General features: G+C 43.5%; 2 protein-coding genes across 5 annotated transcripts; one reads left to right on the top strand and one right to left on the bottom strand.

Moving 5' to 3' along the window:
* Window positions 1-1,029: 1,029 nt before the first annotated feature.
* On the bottom strand, window positions 1,030-9,401 carry armh4 (armadillo like helical domain containing 4). Of its 4 annotated transcripts, none has more exons than XM_030046770.1 (8): window positions 9,097-9,401; window positions 6,707-7,761; window positions 4,947-5,336; window positions 3,844-3,993; window positions 3,378-3,536; window positions 3,260-3,291; window positions 2,945-3,094; window positions 1,030-2,721 (listed from the first exon to the last, which is right to left on the bottom strand). In XM_030046770.1, the coding sequence occupies exons 2-8, from the start codon at window positions 7,740-7,742 to the stop codon at window positions 2,647-2,649; spliced, it is 1,992 nt and encodes a 663-aa protein (XP_029902630.1). In that variant the 5' UTR covers window positions 7,743-7,761; window positions 9,097-9,401; the 3' UTR covers window positions 1,030-2,646. The 4 variants fall into 4 exon arrangements, with proteins under 4 accessions (XP_029902630.1, XP_029902629.1, XP_029902628.1 ...); XM_030046769.1 differs by having other exon boundaries at window positions 6,707-7,943; window positions 9,103-9,401; XM_030046768.1 differs by having other exon boundaries at window positions 9,103-9,401.
* A 1,310-nt stretch (window positions 9,402-10,711) lies between these two features.
* On the top strand, window positions 10,712-19,095 carry actr10 (actin related protein 10). The gene is made up of 13 exons (XM_030046772.1): window positions 10,712-10,906; window positions 12,009-12,081; window positions 12,188-12,270; window positions 12,680-12,788; window positions 13,599-13,706; window positions 13,942-14,009; window positions 14,221-14,300; window positions 15,084-15,119; window positions 15,337-15,416; window positions 15,618-15,691; window positions 16,028-16,109; window positions 17,197-17,398; window positions 17,937-19,095. The coding sequence occupies exons 1-13, from the start codon at window positions 10,830-10,832 to the stop codon at window positions 18,116-18,118; spliced, it is 1,254 nt and encodes a 417-aa protein (XP_029902632.1). The 5' UTR covers window positions 10,712-10,829; the 3' UTR covers window positions 18,119-19,095.
* The last annotated feature ends 3,962 nt before the right edge of the window (window positions 19,096-23,057 follow it).

The raw sequence follows: 23,057 nt of genomic DNA, 5'->3' as shown, positions 1-23,057 counted from the left end.
TCTTTTTTTTTTTTTTTTTTTTTTTTTTTTTTTGTATACCAATTATTTTCCCTCCTCTGTGCCCCCTGACTGTCTGGCCCTTTCCTCTTTCACACACTGAGCACTGACTGAAAGGACTACACTGAATGACGTTCTTTCAAACTAGTCGTCAGTATTGAAGGGATGATTTCTGACAAACGGGGCACGCCCTTCGGATTTGGTTTTAAAAGAAGGTGTCGGTTTTCTTTCCCTCCTCGTTTTAAATCATGTGAAACTCTGGCAGTGCCATCAGCTGTACGGGCATTACAGCCCACCGCAAAGAGCCAAACAGCTCGGTTTAGACCATTAACACCAATTGAAGGGCTTTGTCATCAATATCAGTTTGTAGCCATGGCCTGTGGTGACACGTAATTACTACCCAGTTCCTCCGCGTTTGAAATCAGTTCTAGGTTTTCACCACTACAGAGGGCAAAAGTGACTTGTAATGCCAGTTTAGTGTTCACAAATGTCAAAGGCAGTAATTCTTTGCAGTTAAGACCCTGTATTTCCTGGGAGGCCACTGCACCATCCAGGTAACTTAAGCTAACAATCCCGGGAAACAGCCCCACTCCTACCAGTTTGCCGGTGAGACAAGCAGCATTTGACGTGGCGGTGGCGTCGCGCCGCACGCCACGGTCCCCGCAGCCAACCACAGGGCCTCCCTGCGATCCTCAGGGGTGACCAGCACCCACCCCAGCCCGCACCGCCATCCACCAAGTGTGCAAAGGGGAGAGAAAAGGGGTTTTTTTGCATGTCAGATTTTTGTTTCCCTTGTTCCTCTTCCCTGTCTCCTCTTCTTGATTTTGATCTGAAAGTGTCCGATAGCTTTTATTTAATGTGGAAAAAGAACACAGAAATAAATTATTTGATTTTTTTAATGCTGTAAGCTAGATTGTCTTGTCTGTTTGAATCTGTTTTCTCGTGCATAACAAAACATGGTTTAAGATTAAGTGTGAGATGATGAGTCCTGCAGGGAGGAGACATGATCATAGAGTTGCAAACAGACCTCCATCGGGAACAATCATTTATTTGTGGTTTCATTTTGTTTCATATCTACAGAAAGAGACCAAAAGTGTCCACTATTTTACAGCACACGTTACCTAAAACAGTATTATTGCATATGCACAGGCAGTATGGTTGTATATCAAGCATATCAGATGACTCATGAAGTCCCATAAAATGAAGCGTTTTATTTAAACAAGAAGATGATTATTACAAATGTGGTGGTTCATACACTGTTCAAATGAATTACGTTCCACATATTTCAGTGCCTTGAAAAATCTTGCATCCTTGCATCCTGTGTTTATGAAGTAGAGGTTTTTTTTTTTTTTTTTTTTTTTTGTTACAAGATGCCTCTGGTCTTTCCCTCATAAAGTCATAAAGTCGGGACATTTCTTACCCTAAACTTGATCAGACTGTGCAACTCAAGTTATTGCTCCTTTCTCAATAGTGTGACTGTTCGGCCAAGACTCTGCTTTATCTGCCCTTGTCTGGAAGAGATTACCACACAAAAATAACTATTGTGCAAACTAAGCATGAGAAGAAAAAAAAAAAAAAAGTTGGGAAAATATTATCTTATGCCCCAGTGTCTTCAATGGTTGTGCTATTCTCGCTGACGCCAGCGGACAAAAACACATGGATTTCACTTAATTCATTAGAATGATGTCGGCAGTGGGTTTGTACAGTATATGGATAAGCTGCTGACTGCAGAGTTAGGCTAAGCTTTATTAATTTTTTTTTTTTTTTTTTTTTTTCTTTTTACAGCCAAGAAAGCTGTCATGCTCTTGAGAAAAAAAAGAAAAAAGAGTCTTCCATTTAGACAAAAGAAAGAGTAATAACATCAGGCAGTATACAGATTTGTATTGCACATCAAATTGCTGACTTGTTTATGCTACATGCGGTTGCAGGATGATGATGCTCACTCTGTGCTCTTCACACAGCGATTTTTAAAAACGTGTCCGGATAAAACATTTATACTTTCACTAATTTCACACTTAAGCGAGGCGTTAGATGCTAAACTAGTCATTGTTCTGCTTCTACTATGTGTGGAAATCTGGCTCCAGTTAACTTGTTATGTGTGGGAGAAGGGGGACAAAAACCTTATTTACACAAACATGACTGACCCTCGGTCAGCTACATATACATATATTTACACAGTTTATGCAATGTCTGAAATCTTCTACAGCCCTTTTTATTACATGACCAACACTCACTGGTCCACGCATTCCCCTTAACTGCACAAAGCCAAAACCTCAATTCACAGGCGATGCTTTTTCAGGCAGGAGGATTCATTTTTTTTTTTTTTTTTTAAATGACACCATTGTTGTTGATGTGGCCCATTTGTCCATTACCAGCCCTCTAGAGTCACCGTCACCTGACAACACTGAGAGAGACGTGCTCACACTGCTACCTTGAGGAAGGGGAGGGTGGGTTACAACGCTGACCTTTGTGCAGCCTGTGCAAAATGCGCCCTGCTCAATCACACTCTGTGGATCAGATGAGTCATAGCCAAACAGCCCAGGGGTGATTGGAGATGTGGTAGTCATAGCGATGGTGATGTTCGCTGAGCCTCCGTTTTCGAGGCGCGTCAGCCGTTGGTCACTGACAGAGGACTCCAGGGGGTTTTCATCAGAACTCGTCCTCGGAGCTGTCGGCCAGCAGCATGGCCTGGTCCTGACGGCTGGTGCCGGGCTCGCGAGGTTGCTGGGGGGGGGGGGGGGGGGGGGGGTGAAGCAGTAACTCGATATTAGCCGCAGCTCAGCTGAATTAGAGAGCAGCAACAAGTGTGTGTAAAGGATTAGCCCTCCGCTGATAACCTCTTCATGTCAGTCTCTAGCTGCTGAATAAACCTCATCATCACTGCATTACACAAACATCCACACTGAGGAAACGACAACAAGTGATTATAACAAGTATTGGTATTGACCTCTGGCTGCCTGACCTTCCTCCTCTGGTGTTTGAAGCTGTTCCTCCTCTTGCGGTGAATCATCCGGATGCTGTACAGGGCCCCTACGATAAGCAGGGCCCCTGTGATGCCAATGCCCACAGGGGCCAACATGCCAGACACATAACCTGCCTGAAAGGGGTTAACATTCAGATGAAGACGAGAGGGCAGAGACACTTAATAGACACCAATTACAGAAATGAGCCATGATGTAAGCAACTTTAACAAATGTTTGCACCAGTTTGTGAGTAGGTGGGAAATGAAAGGCTTTTCAGTGACAGCAGAGGGCAGTCTTACCTTTTCCCTGATCAGCTCTACCCAGCTACGCACTGGAAGGAAAGAAAGGAGCCATATAAATAACAGGCGCACGTACTACGAGTATTTTTGAGGTTTAAATGCGTCCGTGTTCTCTTACTCAGGCCCTGGTTGCGCTGAACCCAAACAGGAGGTGGAGGGATGAGGCTGTACGGGGGCCGCGTTGAGGCTGTCTTTGGTGTTTCCGTCAGGTCCTCCTCGCTGTCCTCTTCCTCCGATTCCTCTGTGTTCTCATCCTCCTCATCCTCATCTGGCTCCTCTGTTGTGGGACAAAGGAAACTCATGGTGCCTCCTGCCTATTTGACCTCTTGGCTATTTCAGCCAAGAACTGAATTTGTCTCTTTCAGTGTATCGATTCTCAGGGAGGTTTGAGCCTCACTACTCAGTGGAGTGAGGGGAGTGTGTTTTTTTAAAATTACACTTACACTCAGGTCATGTATCAATGTCCAGTTTGCATCTTCAACTTGCCACATGAAGAAATATGATTAAAAGTTTTGAAAAAAAAAAAAAAAAGATATGAAAGGTGTTTTCTTTCAATGCTGCAGTGAGGTGTAAACTCGATTTACCTTCAGACTCCATCTCCTCCAACCCTGATCTGGATTTGGACACAAGTCGGTGGGTTGCCTTGGTTACCGTTGTCACAGAGCGCTGGATGGATGAAACAGAGGGGCCTGTAGTCGGCAGAGCTGCTTCAAGGTTTGGTATCCTGTCAGGAGCTGGACACCACAAATCACATCCCAAGGGGAAGAAGCGAGAGTTGTGCAGGGTTTTGCGCTGTGTGCACAATATGTGACGCCTTTATCTAATGACTTGAGTCACTTTAGTCCCAGAGTCCAGATCACTTTGGACGAACTTTTACAAACAAAAAACGATAAAGTGAGGTCCCTGGATGCTGAGAAAAAGCTTTAATTGCTTATTGCATACGTGCAACAGTATATATTATGTGCATCTTCAGCGTGTACAAAAACAAACGGTTAAAGGACATTGTACCCAGTGTATTATTTAAAGATGCACATTGTGTTAAACTCTCTAGTTACACATGTGCAACTTTTTTTTTCTCAGTATTCAAAAAGCTCACTTTCTCCATTTTTGTTTGTGATGCTGGCCTGCTGGGCCACACCTTTTAGCTCTTACATTCAGGTGAACTTCAAAATGTATTTGTATCCAATGACTGACTTTAATAAAAACACCTCCATGTGCACCTTTACGTCAACATGGGCAGAGTCCATTATCTGCAGCCTATAGTCCTCAGTCTCCAGTTTTCAAAGTCCTGTCACATCAATTGTCCTCATCAAAGACTACACTGCAGAATTTATCTTAACAAGTAGCTTAGTCTCGCATTGAGTCTAAAAGTCTTGTTTTTATTAGAACAAGTTAAAAATCTGCCACTGGCATGAGATAATCCCACTGGTTTCCTAATGCTGGTGTCAGGAATTTTCTTTCTTGTCATTTTCTTGACCCCAGTGGGATCTGCCCTGTTCTGTCTTGTTTCAACATATTTATACTTATTGCAAGAAAAAATAGGGGATTGTTTCCACTTATTTTAATAACAACAAAGTGTTAAGACTGAATTTGAGACTGAGTGACTTGTTACATTTTGTCAGTATAGTCCGCAGTTTCAAGTCCACAGAGCATCGTCTGGACATAGAGACGTCCTGTCACTTCTTACCTTTCTCAGAGCGATCCTCCAGCAGTCCCGGCTCGGTTTCGGCCGGGGGCGGGGAAACAGACAGACCCGACGGGCTGATTGGCTCTAACAGCTCGGCACCGGATGTCTGCCAAGGTGACGTCCAGTCTGGCAACAGCAGGGGTGGGGTCCGCGAGGGACCGTCACTGTCTGTCTCCACGGTGACCAGCTGGTTGAGGTCCGCCTCTGAGAGAAGCATCCCCCTAGTTGCCATGGCAGCGAGAGGCTGAGAGCTGCCGGGTGCCAGGGTGACCACCGCTGCTGCGCTCTCCGGCGTGGCATCATCAAAAGGTTCAAAGATGAGAGGGAGGGCCTCTGATGACATGGTGCCCTCTGTGGCTTCGTCCTGGGACAGAGGGAGCACTGTGTCCGCTGTAATTGTATCAACACAGAGCAGAATGACGGTCATTACACACAGCACAGGAATTTAATTCCCAAAGGACAGATTTGTTAGGAACCTTCTGTTACACCACAGCAAAATGCTGCAGTCTGAAAATGTTGTTTTTGTCATTATGTTTGGTTGAATTCAGCGAGGAAACCAAAAAGAAAGACATGGAGTTGAGGTTTCTATAGGTGCTCACATCTTTATTGTGAATTCTCAGGACCATCCAGTGTTTCAGCCACAACTGTGCTTGCAGGTAAAATAAAAAATGTATAAGCTTTCTATTTCAGCAAGAAATCAGCATGCAGCGGTGAAGTATTTATGAAAGAGTGCAGCTTTTTTGAAACAGGTACCTCTTTGGACATGCAATTTGCACGTTAGCAATACTCAGAGTTAAGTTCCCAATGCAGCTAAGTCACAGCGCAAAGAGGCTTGTTTGAAAATTGGCTCTTTCTAGATAAGAGGCTACCACAGAGGGGCTGTCACAGGAGGAACCGTTCACGCTTTTACTGCATATCTCTCCGGCATTTCCTTTAGTCCAAAGCATTTTTTAAAGCTAGGCTGAAAAATGCTTATAAAGACTGCAATCCTTTTACATAATACCCTTTTGGGAATTGAGTTTTTTTGCCAGCTTCCTTTCTGTTGTGGGGAAGCTTCATCAAACAGACAATCCCCCTACGGACGCCAGGAACACATATTGGCTCAGACAGACTCCTTTAATCCATTTCCCTCTACTGCCTCACTGAATAATAACCTGCCTCATTCTTTACAATAGTCTGGATGGGGAGTGTGTGTGTGTGTGTTGGGGGTGGGGGTGAGTTGGGGGTGAGAGTTAAAGAGAGGGGTTAGGGGCTAGATAGAGAGAGAGAGGGGCTGAATCCTCCAAAGACTTGTATAGCACCCCCCGCACCAGCCTTTCCTGGCAGTTGTGTTCACTTCTTTTTTTTTTCTTTTTTTTTTACAGACCCAAGTCAGGAATAGAAAGTAATTAGACTGCCACGGGTCCCCGCTGGGGTTCAAAGTGGAGCGTGGAGAAGCAGGCGCCTCTTTGCCAATCATCAAAGGCAATCTCTGCCACTAGACGTGTCGTTTTCATTTCCTCCGCACTTTTTAATGAAACCTCCTGAAACCCGGCAAACTCCAACAAGCCAGAAAATATGGAAGGAGTTGTTATTGGGTGACAATAACTGCAGAGCATTACCTTACAACGCTATGGACCGGGGAGGGCTTTTGTGTGCTGTGAGACAGGGAATTAGGGAACAAGGCCAGAGTAGAGAAAGTTTTACTTTATTAGGTCCCACATGTAATCTCTTTATCTGTCTGGGCCAACGTGCCTTTGTGCTTTTTTTTTCGGACTTACCTCCATTCTGTCTCACTGCCTCAGTCCAGAGGTTTTCTGGGCCGTCCTCTTTGGGCGTGAGGTTTGGTCCGATATCAGGCAGAAGGGGGTCTGGGAGTGTGGAGGCAGTCACTCCCTCCTGGCCCCACACTGACAAAGGCGTGGCAGTTCGAGGGGACAGAAAGGACGAGGGAGAGATGGGACTGAGGAGAGAGATACTGTGGGATGTCAGTCTCTGGAACCAAGCAGAAGGATGAGGAAGTTGTGTGGATGATGGCCTGCTTCTACCAGTCTCTTTGCCCTGAGGAGGGGCCCCAAAGCTGGCCAGAGTTGCCTTGTCGTACGCCTCGCTCCATGGGCCATTTCTTTGCCTCCCCTGGTCGAGTCCCTTGCGCTCCCAGGTTGTGACCCTCAGGCTGTATGTCTCTAGCTGTGGTGGCACCACGGAGGAGGCGGAAAATCCGTACACGGCTGGTCTTGGGGTATTCACGGCCACAGCCAGCTGCTGTCTCTCACCGGCAGGAGACAACACGGCCTCACTGATGACAGGCGCATCCTCCTTTGTGTCCTCGGCAGCGGCTGGCTCGCTCTCTGAGGCTGCGGACAGCACAGAAGCCGCTTTGGTCTGCCTTTGAGCCTCTCCCATCTCAGATGAGCTCCCGACAGCAGGCTCTGACTTTCCCTCACTCCTCTCACTCCACGCCTCTTCATCAGCCTCACTCGGCCCAGATCTTCCACCATGGCTGTCCCCGTTTCCAGCCTGCGTCACTGGAACTATCCCCTCAGGTCCTGTTTTTTGTCCATCTGGGCCAGCCCCACCCTCTGCACCTACATTCACTATGAGACCAGTCACATGTTCTGATGTGCCAAAGGCAGACTTGTCAGTATCTGAGGACTTAGAGTTTATCCCTGTGGTGTGTGTTGATCCACATTGTCCACCACAGTTGCTGTCCTGTGTGGGGGTGTTGTTTTGGACTTGGAGACGGATCGGGGTGCTATAGACACAAAGACAGGTTCCGGCCAGGAGGAGACGGTGAAGCGTCCCAGACATCAGCATCTCTGCCGCCTCTCAGTGCCTGGTGAAAGTCGAAAGGGGATGCAAATGATAAATGCCAGGAGGCTGAGCCGAGGTCTCAACAGAGCCTGTTCAGACCTCAACCAGCAGCCATGTGGGCAGAGAGAGAAAGTACAAGTGGCAGTGCCTGGAAGGGATGAGGCAAAATGAGGTGGCAGACCACATTACAAAGGTTTGCAACATCTGCAGATGAAAGGGCCAGAGTTAAAAGCCAAGTATTATTCATTTGAGAACTTCCCAGCTTATTTATTTTTGAAGCCAAACCGATGATAACCAGGGAGAAGAGGATTAAGTTTGCATTTCTGTCAGCCTTTGCTTTGATCCTGTAGTTGTGCCGTTTTGAATAGCTCAACTAATTTGTATAATATTCCTTTTCATCTATGACTCACGTGTTCTTTTGCCATAAACAGAGAGAAATACGGAGGAATAAGTACATGCACGCGCAAGGGGGAGATGGAGAGAGAGAGAGAGAGAGAGAAACAGACAAAAAAGAGAGAGAGAGAAAGAGAGACAAACAGAGAGAGAATCTGACACAGCAATCCTTTGCACCCCTCCGCACTTTACTAAACTATAAATAGCACCTGCAGGTTCCCTATCCTCCCAGATCCTATTCAGCTGGATCCGCGGGTGTTAATTTGCCAAATTATGTAAGCTTTTCTCAAAATAGGGCAATCTTCAAGGAGGGTAGGCGTATATCACTAAATACTACATTGAATTTAAAATAATAATAATAATAATAATAATAATAGCAAGAAGAAGTGAAAATTGTGCATGGTACATTTGTTGATTTTAAATGCATGTTGTGATCGCAGTAAAGACATCAATCAGTGCTGCAGAAAATGAGGCGACACGACACGCAGAAATTCCGCTGTGTTAAACAGGGTGACACCCTTTTATATTGCCTGAGTCAGACAAGCGTCTCGGAGAAATCATCACCAAACCATGATGATGCACAGTCCAACAATGTCTCAATGTAACCCTGAATCCCCTCTCGTCTGCCTGCGCACCATGCCCGCGATCAATATAACTGATGTAACGCACACAGCAAGAGTAGCCGCTCCACCACTTGATCTGATAATGTAATCAACCAAACATAAGCCCCTGTCACACCATTAAAATACATTTACATTGCGGTGCTGAAGCCCGGTGCACGAATCCATCTGAAATGGTTATATTGAAATATAAGATTGTTGCTATTCATAGCCCTGCCTGGAGACTATCCTGCAGCCGCTCCTAAAACGCATCTATCACATCGTCCTATGGAGATCGACGGCAGCCTATTTACATCAGATAACAATTAACGTCGCTTTAAAAATGGCTAGGAATGAAAATTTACCTTTACCTGCCAGAATTCATGTCGGATTGCCTTGACAGGAGCGCGTAAAGCCTCTCTTCCAGGCTGCACAATTTAATTCATATACGAATAGAAATTGAGCATGTATACCCCCCCAATAGAAATAGTGTGGAAAGGCAAGCTGATGGAGAGGCTTGTTGTTGTGCAGCCCAACGTCACTGACTGAAAGTCTCAGTCTTCTCTACGTATGCCCGCCCGGGCTCCTCAAGTGCTGCCACCAGGGCTTCACATCAAACATTTATCCGTTTTGACACTTTCAGTCCTCGGCTTATGATAGGTGTGTTATTCCGTTCAGGTACATTTGTCTGTTTATTTCGTGTCAGTCGCTGTTTCACTCTGCCACGCAACTCCTCTCTTAAATTTCCTGCCTTCACATGTATTAACATTTTTTTTTTATTTATTAGCTGGGTTCAATTTGATACTAGTCATTTACACCTCCAGAAAATAATTGCAATAAAATTGTCACCCAAGCTCATGTGTCAGGTGCTTCATGTGTTTTGTTGTCAACCTAAATAGCTCTTTAAATAAAATATAACATCCCCAACTCACCTCCAGTGTTTTCCCTCCTCCAGGTCACATTAATTATCAGTGTATCTCACACTACTACAGGTGTAGTTATGTTTGGTGAGGGCCTTGAAGCAGAGGGAGGCTTTTGGAAGATTATAAATGGTATGTAATAGTTCCTCAGTGCCCAAAACAACTAAAACACATTTGAGTAAACTGCTGGTACCTTTTATATATATTTTATACAGCTTAAAAAAGAGCCTGAGATCATATAGACCCCAGTTAAACACTTATGGGTATCAAATGTGCAGAACACTGAAGAATATCATCATGTTAATTTCATGTTTACCCACTTGTTCCCATCAAATCAGGGAAAGTGATGAAGCTAGTTAAACGCTGAATGGGTTCAAATTGACGCCAAAGATAATAGAAAGGTCAAAAAGAAAGAAAAAAGAGACCAAAACAAGGCGGGGCTGGTATTTTGTTTGGGCGCGGTGCTGAATGGACAGCTCCTCCACCTGAGGCAATGACGTCGCATAAATTGCCATTAACGCCACCCGAAAGTTAGAATATGTACCACAGCTGCCCCTGGAGCCTGTTGTCAGCCTCCTGAGTTTCATGGCATACACACAGTCAATACTGATCTCTGTTTCCAGCTCTTTTATGGCAGAGATTATAACCTGCCAGTCCAGTTGAGTGGGAATAACAGTTTTATTGGTTGTTTTTCTATAGGGACTCCACTCTGTCCACACAGAGCTGTTACAATACCGCCCTCATGGTCACTAGCCATACACTGCAATGTTTATATCACCTTTCAAAGGAGAATAGACACAAAAATACCGCAAACTACAATGTGCGACATTAAGAAAATTAGATTGTTCAAACTGTCAATCAGTACTGTGCTGTGAGATCTGCTGTAGGAGGCTATTTGAGATCTTTGTTTAGATCACAAAATTAAAATGTAAAATTCTGCGCTTGTTGTCACAAAAGAAAATACTAAAATACCTATTACTGCGCTCGTAATTTGATTATTTTCTTTTCGACATTAAAACTATTTCTGATCAGGCAAACTTCGCTGACGTCATTTCGTCTTGGAAGCCCCAGCCCAGCCCAGCAGGAAGACAATAATTTTTTTCGCCCCGGATGCATACAAAAGCTCCGGGGTAAATTTGAGAAATAATTTTAGTTTTAGGTAGAGCAAAAGCAGTAAAATGCCCTTATTTGAGGCGTTGGGAAGCGGCGGAGAGAAGACTGCCGTGGTCATTGACTTGGGAGCAGCGTACACAAAGTGAGTGCCAAGCGTTAGCGCCGCAGAGAGCTAGCTTTCCATGGTAACGGTCAAATGCTATGCTAAATATGGGGATGTGGCTCTCTTTAAGTACTGTAATACTTTGTTTACTAACCAGTTGTATATGGATAGGTCTAATGCTGTGGTTTAAGATTGCGTCAGCTACATATGAAACAGAACAACAATACAAATACAATAATTGTCGTAGCTAGCGGCGTTAGCTAGGTAGCCAATTAGCTCACGTTTATCCTTGTTAAGAGATTATGCCAAAATTGGGTGGACGTTAGCTCAAAGAATAAAGATAAATACAGTTAGCGGTAGTGGCAGCACAGATGGAAATATGGCCATAATGTTAAGTTTCTGATTTTGCGTACGGTTGTGAGGAAAGAGAGGAAACTAGAGAGTGTTGTGACGAGACCAGCCCGAGGCAAGTCAGCTGAGAGTCAAGTGGCCCACTGTCTTATCCCCCTGCTTTTTGTCTGCAGTTACGGTCTCATGGTGTTGAACACAGATCTGTCTTGTCTCTACATTTACAACAAGAGTTTTCCCTGCTCGTAAAGTTCAGGCCCTCCTAGTCATGTTTTTTCAATTTGTCCCCATTCAGTGTTTAACACCTCCTAATTTAACGGGGGCAACAGGACCAACATATTAGCATGGACCTGATGAGTTTGACCCCAGGCTTTTTTAGCTGTATAAAACATATAAGAAATATGGTACACATGTTATGCATATTTGCTTTAGTTGTTTTGGATGACACTGAGGAAACTTCCCTCAGCTAACATAACCACACGTGTAGTGGTGCCAGAACCACTGATAGTTAAAGTTAAAGGGCTATTTGGGTCATCAACAGACACATGAAGTACCTGCAACATCAAGTTGTTTAAGAATTTTTATCATAATCATTTTCGGCCTCCAAACAGACATGCACAAAGTCTATATATAGTATGGTTTATTTGTCTCTAATAGTCTAATAGTGTATTTCTCTTGCTGTTCAAGAATGTTTACAAATTCAGCTCTGAATTATTTTTGTCAGTAAAGATGACTGAGTTTCACTAATGTCCGCTCCAGTGGCAGCACAGCTGACAGCTGCTCTCTGTTGCAGATGCGGCTTCGCGGGAGAAACGGGGCCCAGGTTCATCATTCCGAGCGAGATCCGGAAACCGGGACAGCAACAGGTGCAACATCATCATGGTTTACACTTTAATAAAAATCCCTGTAGTCACTGGAAAGACCTGGGGAAAACAGAAAACTGTATGTTAACCTTGTCTGTCTCACTTTTAGGCCATCAAAGTAGTTCAGTACAACATCAACACAGAAGAGCTGTATGTCAACCTCAAAGAGTTTATCCACATGCTTTACTTCAGGTGAGACTCTGCTGCCTCCATCAGTTGCTGTCATTTTTGATAGCAGGAGTGATGATGTTATGTTGTTATAATAACATAAGATTACAACACACAAACATAAATATACTCTAGTTTATAAGAATATAACAAATGGAACAATACTTGAAAACACCATATTAATAGAGGTGTATGAATGTATATGCAAAAATCCTGAAATTATAGGGAGAATCATATATGTGAGTACTTTGTATGCATGTATGAATAAATATTGTTGCATGGTTTATTTCCAGTCACTGTTTTCATTTATCACATAGATTTAAAATGGCAAAGTGAACTTTTGGCTCTGTTGATAATGTTACTGCTGGCAACTAAAAGGTGACTTGGTCATTCTCATCAAATCGAGTGTTGTCCTCCCGTCTGCCCCAACCAGGCACCTGCTGGTGAACCCTCGCGACAGAAGAGTGGTCATCATCGAGTCCATCCTCTGCCCGTCCCACTTCAGGGAGACCCTCACCAAGGTTTTCTTCAAACAGTTTGAGGTACAAATCTCCAGCAGATCTGGGCCTGTGAGGATTGTGTCTGACCAGTGTTACACATCAAGCCACTAATTTTACATGCAGGCCTGTAAACAGCTGATTAAGTCATAGTTAAGTCTTATTTCAAATTAAATCTGTGCACCACAGCTGGACCAGATGAATGTTGAGCCCTCCTAATAAATAAGACGATATAAGACTGTTTTAGATTCGTAAGCAGCTGTTTGCTTCAAATTCCATTGCGTTTGTGTTCAGTGCACAAAATTGTTTTAAGCATTTGCATGAGACTCCTAACATTTTTGCACTCATTAAATGAGAACTTATTCCGTATTTAATTCATATACTTAAGATAAAAGATGTTGAATCTTCTTTCCATAGACAGTCCATTTACAGCCTTGGACATTTTTTAGTTATGTATGCATACTTTGCTGAGAAAATTCTTGTTTTAGGAAACCACTTTTCTTGTTATAATTAATGGTTGTGAGGGACAGCAGCATAAAATGCCCACTGAAATACAATTGGGCCATGTACTTACAAAGTAAAATAAAATGTGGATTGTTATTTTTTTATTTACTTATTTATTTATTTATTTTTTATACCTGTATAGACCCTTTTTCCAATGCAACTTTGCATGCACCTCAGTTAGACTGAATAGAGGGTATTGTGTTTTAACCTTTGTCTAAATTATGTCACTTTTGTAGCATCAACACAGTTGCACAACCTTACAACCTTGCACAGCTTTAGTAATTACTAACGTCAGCTATAAGCACTTATGGCTTTTTGAAATTCCATTCATGTTCTGGTGGCGCTTTCCAGGTGCCCTCTGTGCTGTTTGCCCCAAGTCACCTCATGTCCATCATGACCCTGGGTATCAACTCTGCCCTGGTGATGGACTGTGGCTACACTGAGACGCTGGTGCTGCCTGTATCCTTTTCCCATCATCACGATCTGTTGGCCTCTGATTTGTCTGTCTTTGTTAAAGCTTTACCACAGAAAAATGAACATTGACGCCCCCAAAGACACATTTTGCTGTTAAAAAATTTAGTTATTTTGTTGTTCTGTTTCCATTTTTATAACTACAAGACAGAGGGCGTGTATTGTATCATTTATACACTTCACCTCGCCAAAGCTAGCCCTACCACCTTAACTTTGAAATCAGGTCTATGAGTGCACCCCTATTCTGCCAGCTTGGGAGGCTTTGCCTTTGGGTGGGAAGGCCATCCATAAGTAAGTAGCTCTTATGAATTTAAGATGTGCTTGTGACTTTGCATGTCAGTTTGTTTTTTTTTATTTTATTTTATGCAGTTTGCCCAAGGGAAGGAACACAATTTCCCTCTATTTTTTGTGTTCACATATTAATTGAACATCTTGTTACCACATTACGGGACTCTCTTTTGGAGGCACTCCATGTCACTCCATTTTTCTGTATGTTTTGCAGAGAAATGGATGGACTTCTTGTGGAGCAGTGCACAGTGGACACAGACTCCAGCAGCGGACAAAGTGTGCCTACTGTCATCGGTAATCGACATAAACCACATCTATTCTTAAATGGATGCCATCAGGGATGATGCATAATGAATAAATAAACTTTAAAGGGGCAGCTCATTTGTTTTGCAACACGTAAAGCCAAAAATATAACAGCTTTAATAGCTTATGCAGCATTTACTATTCATAAGAAATTGTTTCTGTGTGATGCTGGAGTGAATCCCTGTCTCACTTTGTGAATTATACATTTGCATACAGTCTATTTTAGATATTTTCTCCCTGCTTTCTCTTGCTTGATGGTGGTTAGTGTAGTGCTCTGACTGAATCGTAGTGACGAGCAGTCACATCTCCAGCTGAAGTAGAGAGAGGCAAGCCTTCTGTGAACATCAATAATTAAGACAGACACCAGGACCAGCTCACTTTACCGCTCAACTGCAGTCCTGCAGTTGGCACAACAGAGCTGGGTTCTTCATGCAGTCAACCCTGTATACTGTACCTGAGTTAGGAAGCTGAATTGGTGTTCTCCTTTTTGCCCAAATCCAGGGTCCATCCAGTACTTGTAAATTATCCAGGTCTAGACAGAAATGAACAAACAGCCAACATCAGTATAGGACTTTACTCAAGCGAATCAGGGGATGTCTAATCGCTGGGAACTGGATATCTACTGCCAGCCCAACAAGTGTTTACTTCCCGAAATGATGATTCAGCCCTCTTATAAAGTTGTGTGTGAAGCAGGGCAAGTCTGTTTAACTTGTGGATAAGTGAACCAAATATAAGGAAGTTTTACTTTCTCTTCTCTCTGCATGTTTTCCTCAGGGACAATCCCAGAGGAGATCATTGAGGACATCAAGGGTATGTTTGAAGGACTTGTTTTGAGATTTCATTTCCGTTCCTCTGACTTTGTTCCCCCGAGGCTAATGGATAGCTCTTTTATTTATCACCGCCAAAGGCAGTACTCCCAAAAGAAAACAATAGTAACAAAAAAAAAAGTTTACAAAAGTCAGTCATTGTAAACGTAGCTGTCATGTAGCTTGGCTCTGTAACGGTTCGTTACTTTCTTTACTTGCAGTGAGAACATGTTTCGTTAGTGACCTGCAGAGAGGCTTCAAGATCCAAGAAGCCAAGTTTAACCTGGATGGCACAGCTGAAGTGAGTGAAGTTTTGCCTTTTAAAATAAGGCAAAGCTCTCAGGAAAATGGCTGGTTTCTGCCACAGTGTGTTATTTTGGTTGCCTCATTATTCTCAGTCTGTAGACACAAGTATTTGTACATTCAGTTAGTAGCTGGTTTTGTATTCCACAGTGTTATGTCTGCTAGATTTGACTAAGACTGTTTTTTCATTATGATCTAGCGCCCTGCTCCACCCCCTGATGTTGATTATCCATTGGATGGAGAGAAGATCCTTCATATAAAGGGATCCATCAGGTAATTGGTCAGAAACAGCTCCTTACATCTGATATCTTACATCTCAAAGCTCTGAAGTTTCCAAACTTAAAATTTGTGCATCTTGCCTGTGTATGCAGTCATCAATCATCTTTCCCTCTCTCATGGAGCATGGTCCTTCAGTAAAATGAGATTCTCTGGTCTGGTGTTTATGTTTCAGGAAGGTAGTTTGTCTGTCTGCTGTACTATCCATCTCTGGGACAGCCATAATGAAACAGGAGCTGTCTTTTCCTTGCTGGTTGTCTGGTCAGCGTGTTGGGATCGTTGTGATTGTTTGGCTTTCTGGTTGTGGCTGATGAGGTCCCCTCTGTTTTGCAGGGACTCTGTGATGGAGATCCTCTTTGAGCAGGACAACGAGGAGAAGAGCGTGGCTTCTTTAATACTCGATGCTCTCGTCAAGGTAAATGAAAGTAAAGTCAAGTCACTTAGCATGTGGTAGGGCAGCACATTAAAGCAGAAAAAAGTGAGTCAAAGGGTTTTGCATTTGTGCAGTCACTTACTTAATTAGATGAGCTAACCTAGATTTAGAACCAGTTAAAAGATCTCCTTCTGGCAAAGCTCTATAATTATCAAGGCAGGTGGAAGGCAGCGTCCAATTTGTTCCTTTTTTTCTGTATTGTGAAAACAGCAGAATGAGCCAGTGTATAATGGACTCATACTATGTTACTATGGCAACACTCCGCTGTCTTCGTTCCAATAAGATGAGAGTGGTGGTTTGTTCAAAGTGGGGATCAGGTCAGGCCGGGACAGCCTAATTAATTTCTATAGGCACAGAAACAGACATTACACTACATCAGAATTTCACTGCACCAGCAGTATAAACCCCAGTCCCAGTTCATGCTCTCTGTGGAGGCCCACAGCAGTACAGTAGTCAGGATCTACTGAAACAAAGAATTTCTCTTGAGACATCAGCAGAGCTGTGACCACTAGGATAGGCACTGCAGTAAAGCCAGACACAGTAACCCTCATCCATCACAATTTGTTTATGCCTTAGTCTGCACTTGTGCTGATGACCAGAAAATGGATCCCTGTTGTGGGAGAATTGCTTGTTCCTCCTGATGCATCTGTTGTCCCACAGCACCAGTTTGACAGCATCGGATGAGCTGAATGATAGTTGTTTAGGTTCCATTTCTTCTATTCAAACGCATTTGTGTACTGAAAGGTATGAGGTGAAATGATTACATGGTAAATTTACCAAATAAATTGTTGTATGGTTCCTCTGTTGCAAAGCAGTTCATTTTTCAGTATGTTTCATATGTTCTAGAAAGCTGTGCTTCATTATATCAGTGTTTTGTTGTAATCCAAGAACTTCCTTCCTCCGTACATAATTCCAAGGGTTATGATTTAAAAAAGCTGAACAAAAACATTTTGCAATTCCCTTGTGACCTATGATTTTCTAGGGTGGACATCATTCAGTGAATTATATAATGCTACTTATGCACATTGTCTAATTCAGTGTGTGTGTGTTTCTCTCTTACACCCATCAGTGCCCCATTGACACACGTAAAGTGCTCTCTGAAAACCTGGTAGTAATTGGAGGCACAGCCATGCTGCCAGGCTTCCTGCATCGTCTGCTGGCAGAGATACGCCTCCTAGTGGAGAAACCGAAGTACCGCGACATCCTGGCTACAAAAAGCTTCCGCCTGCACTCCCCACCTGCCAAGCCCAACTGCACTGCCTGGCTCGGAGGTCAGACATGACGGGCCGCTTAGGCCAAATCCAGTTATTGATATTGTACATTGCCTGCTGAAGAAGCCTTTTTTAATCAGGCTGAATTTATAAAACTGTTTTGTAGGTTGATATTTCTCATTTCAAAATTTAGTGTTAGAGAAATTCAACAATCACAGAAGAGAAACAGTTTTGTCTGTATCCGTGTTTAGACTTAAGTATAGACGCAAAACTGTAATGTTTTATATATTTCTATGTATATATGTTATATTTTTCTGGACACACAAGTATGTAAAAGATATACTTAATGTACCATGCAGCATGGTTAGCATGCAGTAGATAAAAATAGATAAGGAGCATAAAAGTCTCACCAGTGTGTTGCACAGTCCAGTTTCCTACTTTGCCAGTCAAACCTTTTTGGCTAGCAGAGTTCCCTAACTCTGTTTTCGATTAACTGTGCTTCAGGACCTGAAATTCATTTAAGGCATTTGTCTCGTATCATCTGCCGTTCCAGGCAAGCTGAACATCCATGTATTCATATTCTGTCTTCGCTCCCCAGGTGCCATCTTCGGCGCGCTGCAGGACATCCTGGGCAGCAGATCGGTGTCCCGGGACTACTACAATCAGACGGGCCGCATCCCAGACTGGTGCTGCCTTAGCTCTCCTCCCCCTGAATCTGTTTTCGATGCAGGGAAGACCCCTCCTCCACTCATGAAGAGAGCTTTCTCCACAGAGAAATAGACCTTCAAAAATCCGCTGTCACCTCATATCTCAAACAATCTACTCCTGTCACCCCTTCCTGGTAGAACAGTTCAGTAATCTTGGATGTAACATCTCAACACAAACCTGGTTAACGTGTTTTACCACATTAAACGGTTGTTCTTAATATCTAGTTGCCATCTGCATAGCTGTTGTATGCACTGATCCTGGACTGTTGGATAATAGGCGATGTAAGATACAGTGGAGGGTAAGATATTCTCCTTACCAGGTAGGAGTGAGTTGAAGCAGTTACTTAAGATGGCCACTCATTGGTGTTTTTCAAAGTAATGCTCCACTCGGTGTTAATATCAGGGGGTATGTGATCACAGCATTTTCAGTTTGAAGTGTCTCTCTGTGCCACTTCTTGTACTGTATGTCCCTTTTAGTATATAAGATGTTATGTAATCCCAACACTAAAAAACATTTGAATTGGGACTGGGCTAGTTGTTTTCATTTATGACACTCGCATTATAGACGGTGGTCTGTATGTTAGTGTGAGCTGCTGTCTGTGAGATGTCAGGGATGAGACTGACAGACCTAGAAGGCTTTGTGTGTGTGTGTGTGTGTTTTAGTGCGAGAGATCATCCCATAAATGTAAGATCACAGTCAGTCCCAGAAACGACTAGTATGCCCATCATTCGCTATCATTATCCTGCTCTGTAAAAGTATCACATTGACCTGAAAAACACTTTCAAAGCAAATTTGAAGGAAGCACCAGAAACCAAGTGTTTTCTTTTCCCGTGTCTCATGTATAATAGGGTGCAGAAATCTGTATTTCTCAAGGCAAGTCCCATGCATTTTTTTTTTTTCAAAATCAGTGTTTTGCTTATTTATTGTTTGTATCTTACATTGTAAAGTGGTTGTTAGATTCATTAAAACATGCAGCCAATGGCATCTTGCCCTGTAACCCTTAAATACAAATACTAAAAAATAAATGTTACTGGAATCCTCAAACCCTCTTCCCTGAGCAGATTCAAACCTTTTTTCTCACTGTGCATTTTTATCCTAACATGTTTAAAAGTGAAAACTGGAAGCTCATATTTTTTTTCCAAGAGATAGCAGAGCAGTCAGGGTTATTTTTTGAAGATAGTTTGCAGACACCAGCCTGAACTATGTACAATATTCTCCTTCTGTAAGTGTCATGACGCTCCACAGGCCTTCCTCTCAGAGCTAGAAAACAGACACAACACTCTAATCTGCAAATGAGCTTCAGCATAAAATAGTGTTATCATTACCAACACACAAAAAGTACCTTTATTTCAGACAATTGCCAAGGACGCTGTCATAACCACTATCCTTTCTTTCTCCTGATGATTGTACAATAGAAAAGATAATATCATGCAGTGAATATTTCATCAGGGACTCACCAAGAGCATCGCAGCAGAAAATGTTCATTCCACTTCTTACAACCATATAGAACAAATTTCAGCAGCTGCAATGATGCTTTTGACTGTGAGCGCAGTTTACACAAAGAAATGTCTATATCTCCATTCCACATCAGTAGATGAAGTGCAGTGTTATTGCCAAGTTCTCTGTATAAGCTTGAGCTTTCCTCAGCAATCAATGCAAAACGAATGACATCCAAAACAGGGACATCAGTTGTAGATTGTGCAGCCAGTCTGTGGCAGGAAAACATGCTCCGTCTATACCAGCTGCTTGGCTCACTTTTCCTATTTCCACTTGTTCCACCTGCTGGCTCCCTAAGTGACTCTCACTCCAGTCACAACAACAGAGTCGCTCCCCATCTTGCGTCATAGGCTAAAAAAAAAAGAGTGTATTTTCAAGAAGTACCTCACTTCACCCTCTCTCGGCTGAATCGTATCCCCTCCTCTCTGCTCAGTCTGACTTAGTGTTTCAGTGAGGCCCGTGAGTCTGGCGGTTATTATTCCATCCAAACACCTCAGCAGGTGATTTCAGCTGCCGTCTAGCAGGGAAGGAACTAGGAATGAATAAATCAGCTGTGATACTGTTTGAAAAGAATGAAAACTTGCAGACTCTTGAATCTTGATGGCACACGATAGAGAACCTCTGCTCCGACTGTTTTAAATACTGTATATCTGATTTTTCTCTCTCCTTGTACTTTATTTCTCATCCTAGCACTTCTTTCTTACATGATCCTAATGGGACACCATGATTTTCAGGCCCTGGCTATAAATCTAAGGTTATTAGAGGCCACTGTTGCTCTGGATTAAAGTTTCAGCTTAATTCCTGAAGTGAAAGCACAGATTGTAGGAATCACCTGATGAAGTAGCATCCTGGCCTCTTTTAGTTCACAGCAACTGACTCAGCCTACTTTACATATATTTGCAACATCGGCTGTGGGTGTGTGATTGATTTGGATGATCAGCTTAGAAATGCTGATCTTGAAGGAATTGCTTTTATGTGTTGTTACATGATATGTGCCTTTCTGTGTTGCTCCATCCTGGGTACCAGGGACACTATGTTTAACCTATTGGTTAATGCAGGAATAGACAAAACACACACAAGTGTGTGTAGTCAGCGAGAGAAGCTGTTTGCCTCTTGTTGTCTGCCACATCTTCCACAGGGCCACCAGTGTTTCTTCAAGTCAAATCTACATCCACCACCACCACCAGGGGGCCTCAAACAGCCTGTTCAGTTTTTCATTCAAGATGTATTAAACTAACATCAGTATTTACTTTTGTCCACGCGTCTACAACACACTCCATGTTATTCCCTAAATCATAAACAAAGCGTACTGGTCACCGCCCTAAGTCACTGTTTGTGTCTGTGTCTCTGAATGTGTGTGTCCCAGAATGGAATTACGTCTGTTTGGCCTTCTGGGTCACATTCATCACTGAATGTTGGTCCTCCTGGCTACTGTGGGCTTGGGAACCAGTACCATTACCCACAATGCACCTACTGCTTAAAGACTGGCAGAAACTCTGGGAAATCACATACAGTTTTGGCTTGCTATCACAAGAGTACACAACTGGCGTAAACACGAACTGGAAGAGAACCAAGAACTGCGGCAACTTAGAGATAGATTGCCCCCATGTGGTGGGTCTGTCTCACTCTCTCTCTCCTTCTTTGTTACTTCCTTGCCCTCCCAAATCATTCTGTATGCTGCTCCATTATAGGCCTGGAGGATTGCCTGTATCAGAAGCAGCAGTAAACCCAGCAGACCCTAAGGCCTACAAGTTAAACGACTTCCCCTGAGGATTCATATCTTGGGAATTCTCCACTTCAGCCTGATCTTGAAGAGGAGAAAAAAATAAAACATATGATTGCTGGTTTTTATGACTTTCAAGCCAGTCATGTAGCATTTGTCTCCATAGATGTGTTGCAGTGACGCATGCAGAGTCGATGTGTGCCAAAGTGTGAGTGAGTCACTGTATGTGAACAGCATCCCTGCACAAATGATCCTTTCGCCAGGGTATGACTCTGGGTCAGTTGCGGCTCGGCCCACATCTGAGGGGATGGGGGTGATATATGACCTTGTGGTGGACCATATAGAGCTGTGCAGTCCCACCTGCTGCTCCTCTGGTTTAGGGAAACCCCATTCTCCCTTGATGGGGACTGGGACCTGAGCATCAGCGTGGTTCCCAGAGACAGGAAGCAGCAGCTGTCCATCTGACCTCTGGCTACTGGACTGGGAGTGTGAGTGGGAAGGGGACTCCCTGACTCTCCCTGCGCAGGAGAGTGGATGAGAAGAGCCTCTGCCTTCTATAGGAAAACCTCTGCAAACCACTCACTGGAAACAGCGGGGCTATTACAAAGTTCATCACTCATGAATTCATTAACTTCATGTACGAGGTCAGGAAAACATGACTCTCTTCCTGGACGATGGCGAACCGACGCACTATCACAGTGTGCAGGGAGGGAGAGGCAATGTGGCGAGACGGGAGGAATCATCTATCTTGGTTATCTCCTCCACAGACACTGTGTTTCAAAACACGCCGAGCCAATTAGCCCGTAAATCACACTGGCTGCAACAACATACATCTAAGCCCTCATAATAAATGTAAGGGCATCTCTCTGCCTGCAGACCATGTCCTGCAAGCTGAGCAAACATTAACTGTATGGTGTGGTCTTACTTAAGGCACCTGGTAGTAATTATTATCGAGTATGAGCATCTTTGAGAATCAGCATTAAGCCATATGAGTGTACAAATTTAACAAAACCCAAACCACCGCGTTGTATAACGTGTAATAACTGTAAATAGGACGAATACCCAACTGAGGCATTTTATCAGTAGTACACATATGACTGTGCATAAACATGCCAAAATCAGGAATGAAGGAGGATCCCTTGCAGGCATTCTGCTCATACTTGGCGCAGCGGGGTTGATAACCTCAGGTCTGTGCTTGTGCCAAGACTATACAGGCCACACTCGTATAAACAAGGTTTAAAGAAGGAGCCAGATCCCCAAAATGGACCAGAGCAGCTGTGTGTTGGCAGTTAGTATACAGCTGAGGGGAGGTCAGTGCACTATGACCCAACCCCTCCATCCTATCGCTATCACAACCAGGCTGCTGAGTTGGTGTGCCCTACATGCCAGCAAAAACAGGGGGCATGGTGGTGTCTTTATGGTGGGTCCACAGTGACCAGAAACCAAAATGTCTCTGGTCCCAGGATGCCTGGGTGCAAAACTTTGAGAAAAATGGCATGAAGTCAACACACCACAGTGACTGGTGGATACAGCATTATTGAGCCCGTTTATTTTCACAAATGCCACGGAGGCTTTATAAATAGGCTGATCAAACAGAAGTTGCTCATCTGACACTTCTACATAACAGAACTGACAAGCCGCGACCCAAGCTTATGTGCAGCTGGCTCATGTAGTCCACATTAAGCCATGCAGCGCTGTGGGTTTGCCATCATTAATCACAGCAACTTCTCCCTTTTCCAAGCAGTTTGTTATAGTTTATTATATAACTTATTACAGTGACCTTTACAGGCT

The sequence above is a fragment of the Myripristis murdjan genome, chromosome 24, assembly GCF_902150065.1.
Source record: "Myripristis murdjan chromosome 24, fMyrMur1.1, whole genome shotgun sequence".
Taxonomy (NCBI): Eukaryota; Metazoa; Chordata; class Actinopteri; order Holocentriformes; family Holocentridae; genus Myripristis; species Myripristis murdjan.
The sequence above is the reverse complement of the archived record's forward strand: the minus strand, read 5'-3'. Positions and strand labels throughout refer to the sequence as shown.

Bases quoted from the DNA above. Each gene is read 5' to 3' on its own strand.
- actr10 (XM_030046772.1), top strand. From the start codon at position 10,830: ATGCCCTTATTTGAGGCGTTGGGAAGCGGCGGAGAGAAGACTGCCGTG. The intron at 14,301-15,083 runs GTAATCGACATA...TGTTTTCCTCAG, and splicing joins AAGTGTGCCTACTGTCATCG to GGACAATCCCAGAGGAGATC. The intron at 15,120-15,336 runs GTATGTTTGAAG...CTTTACTTGCAG, and splicing joins GATCATTGAGGACATCAAGG to TGAGAACATGTTTCGTTAGT.
- armh4 (XM_030046770.1), bottom strand. From the start codon at position 7,742: ATGCTGATGTCTGGGACGCTTCACCGTCTCCTCCTGGCCGGAACCTGT. The intron at 3,537-3,843 runs GTAAATCGAGTT...GTCCCACAACAG, and splicing joins GGAGGAGATGGAGTCTGAAG to AGGAGCCAGATGAGGATGAG. The intron at 2,722-2,944 runs GTCAATACCAAT...CCCCCCCCCCAG, and splicing joins GGAAGGTCAGGCAGCCAGAG to CAACCTCGCGAGCCCGGCAC.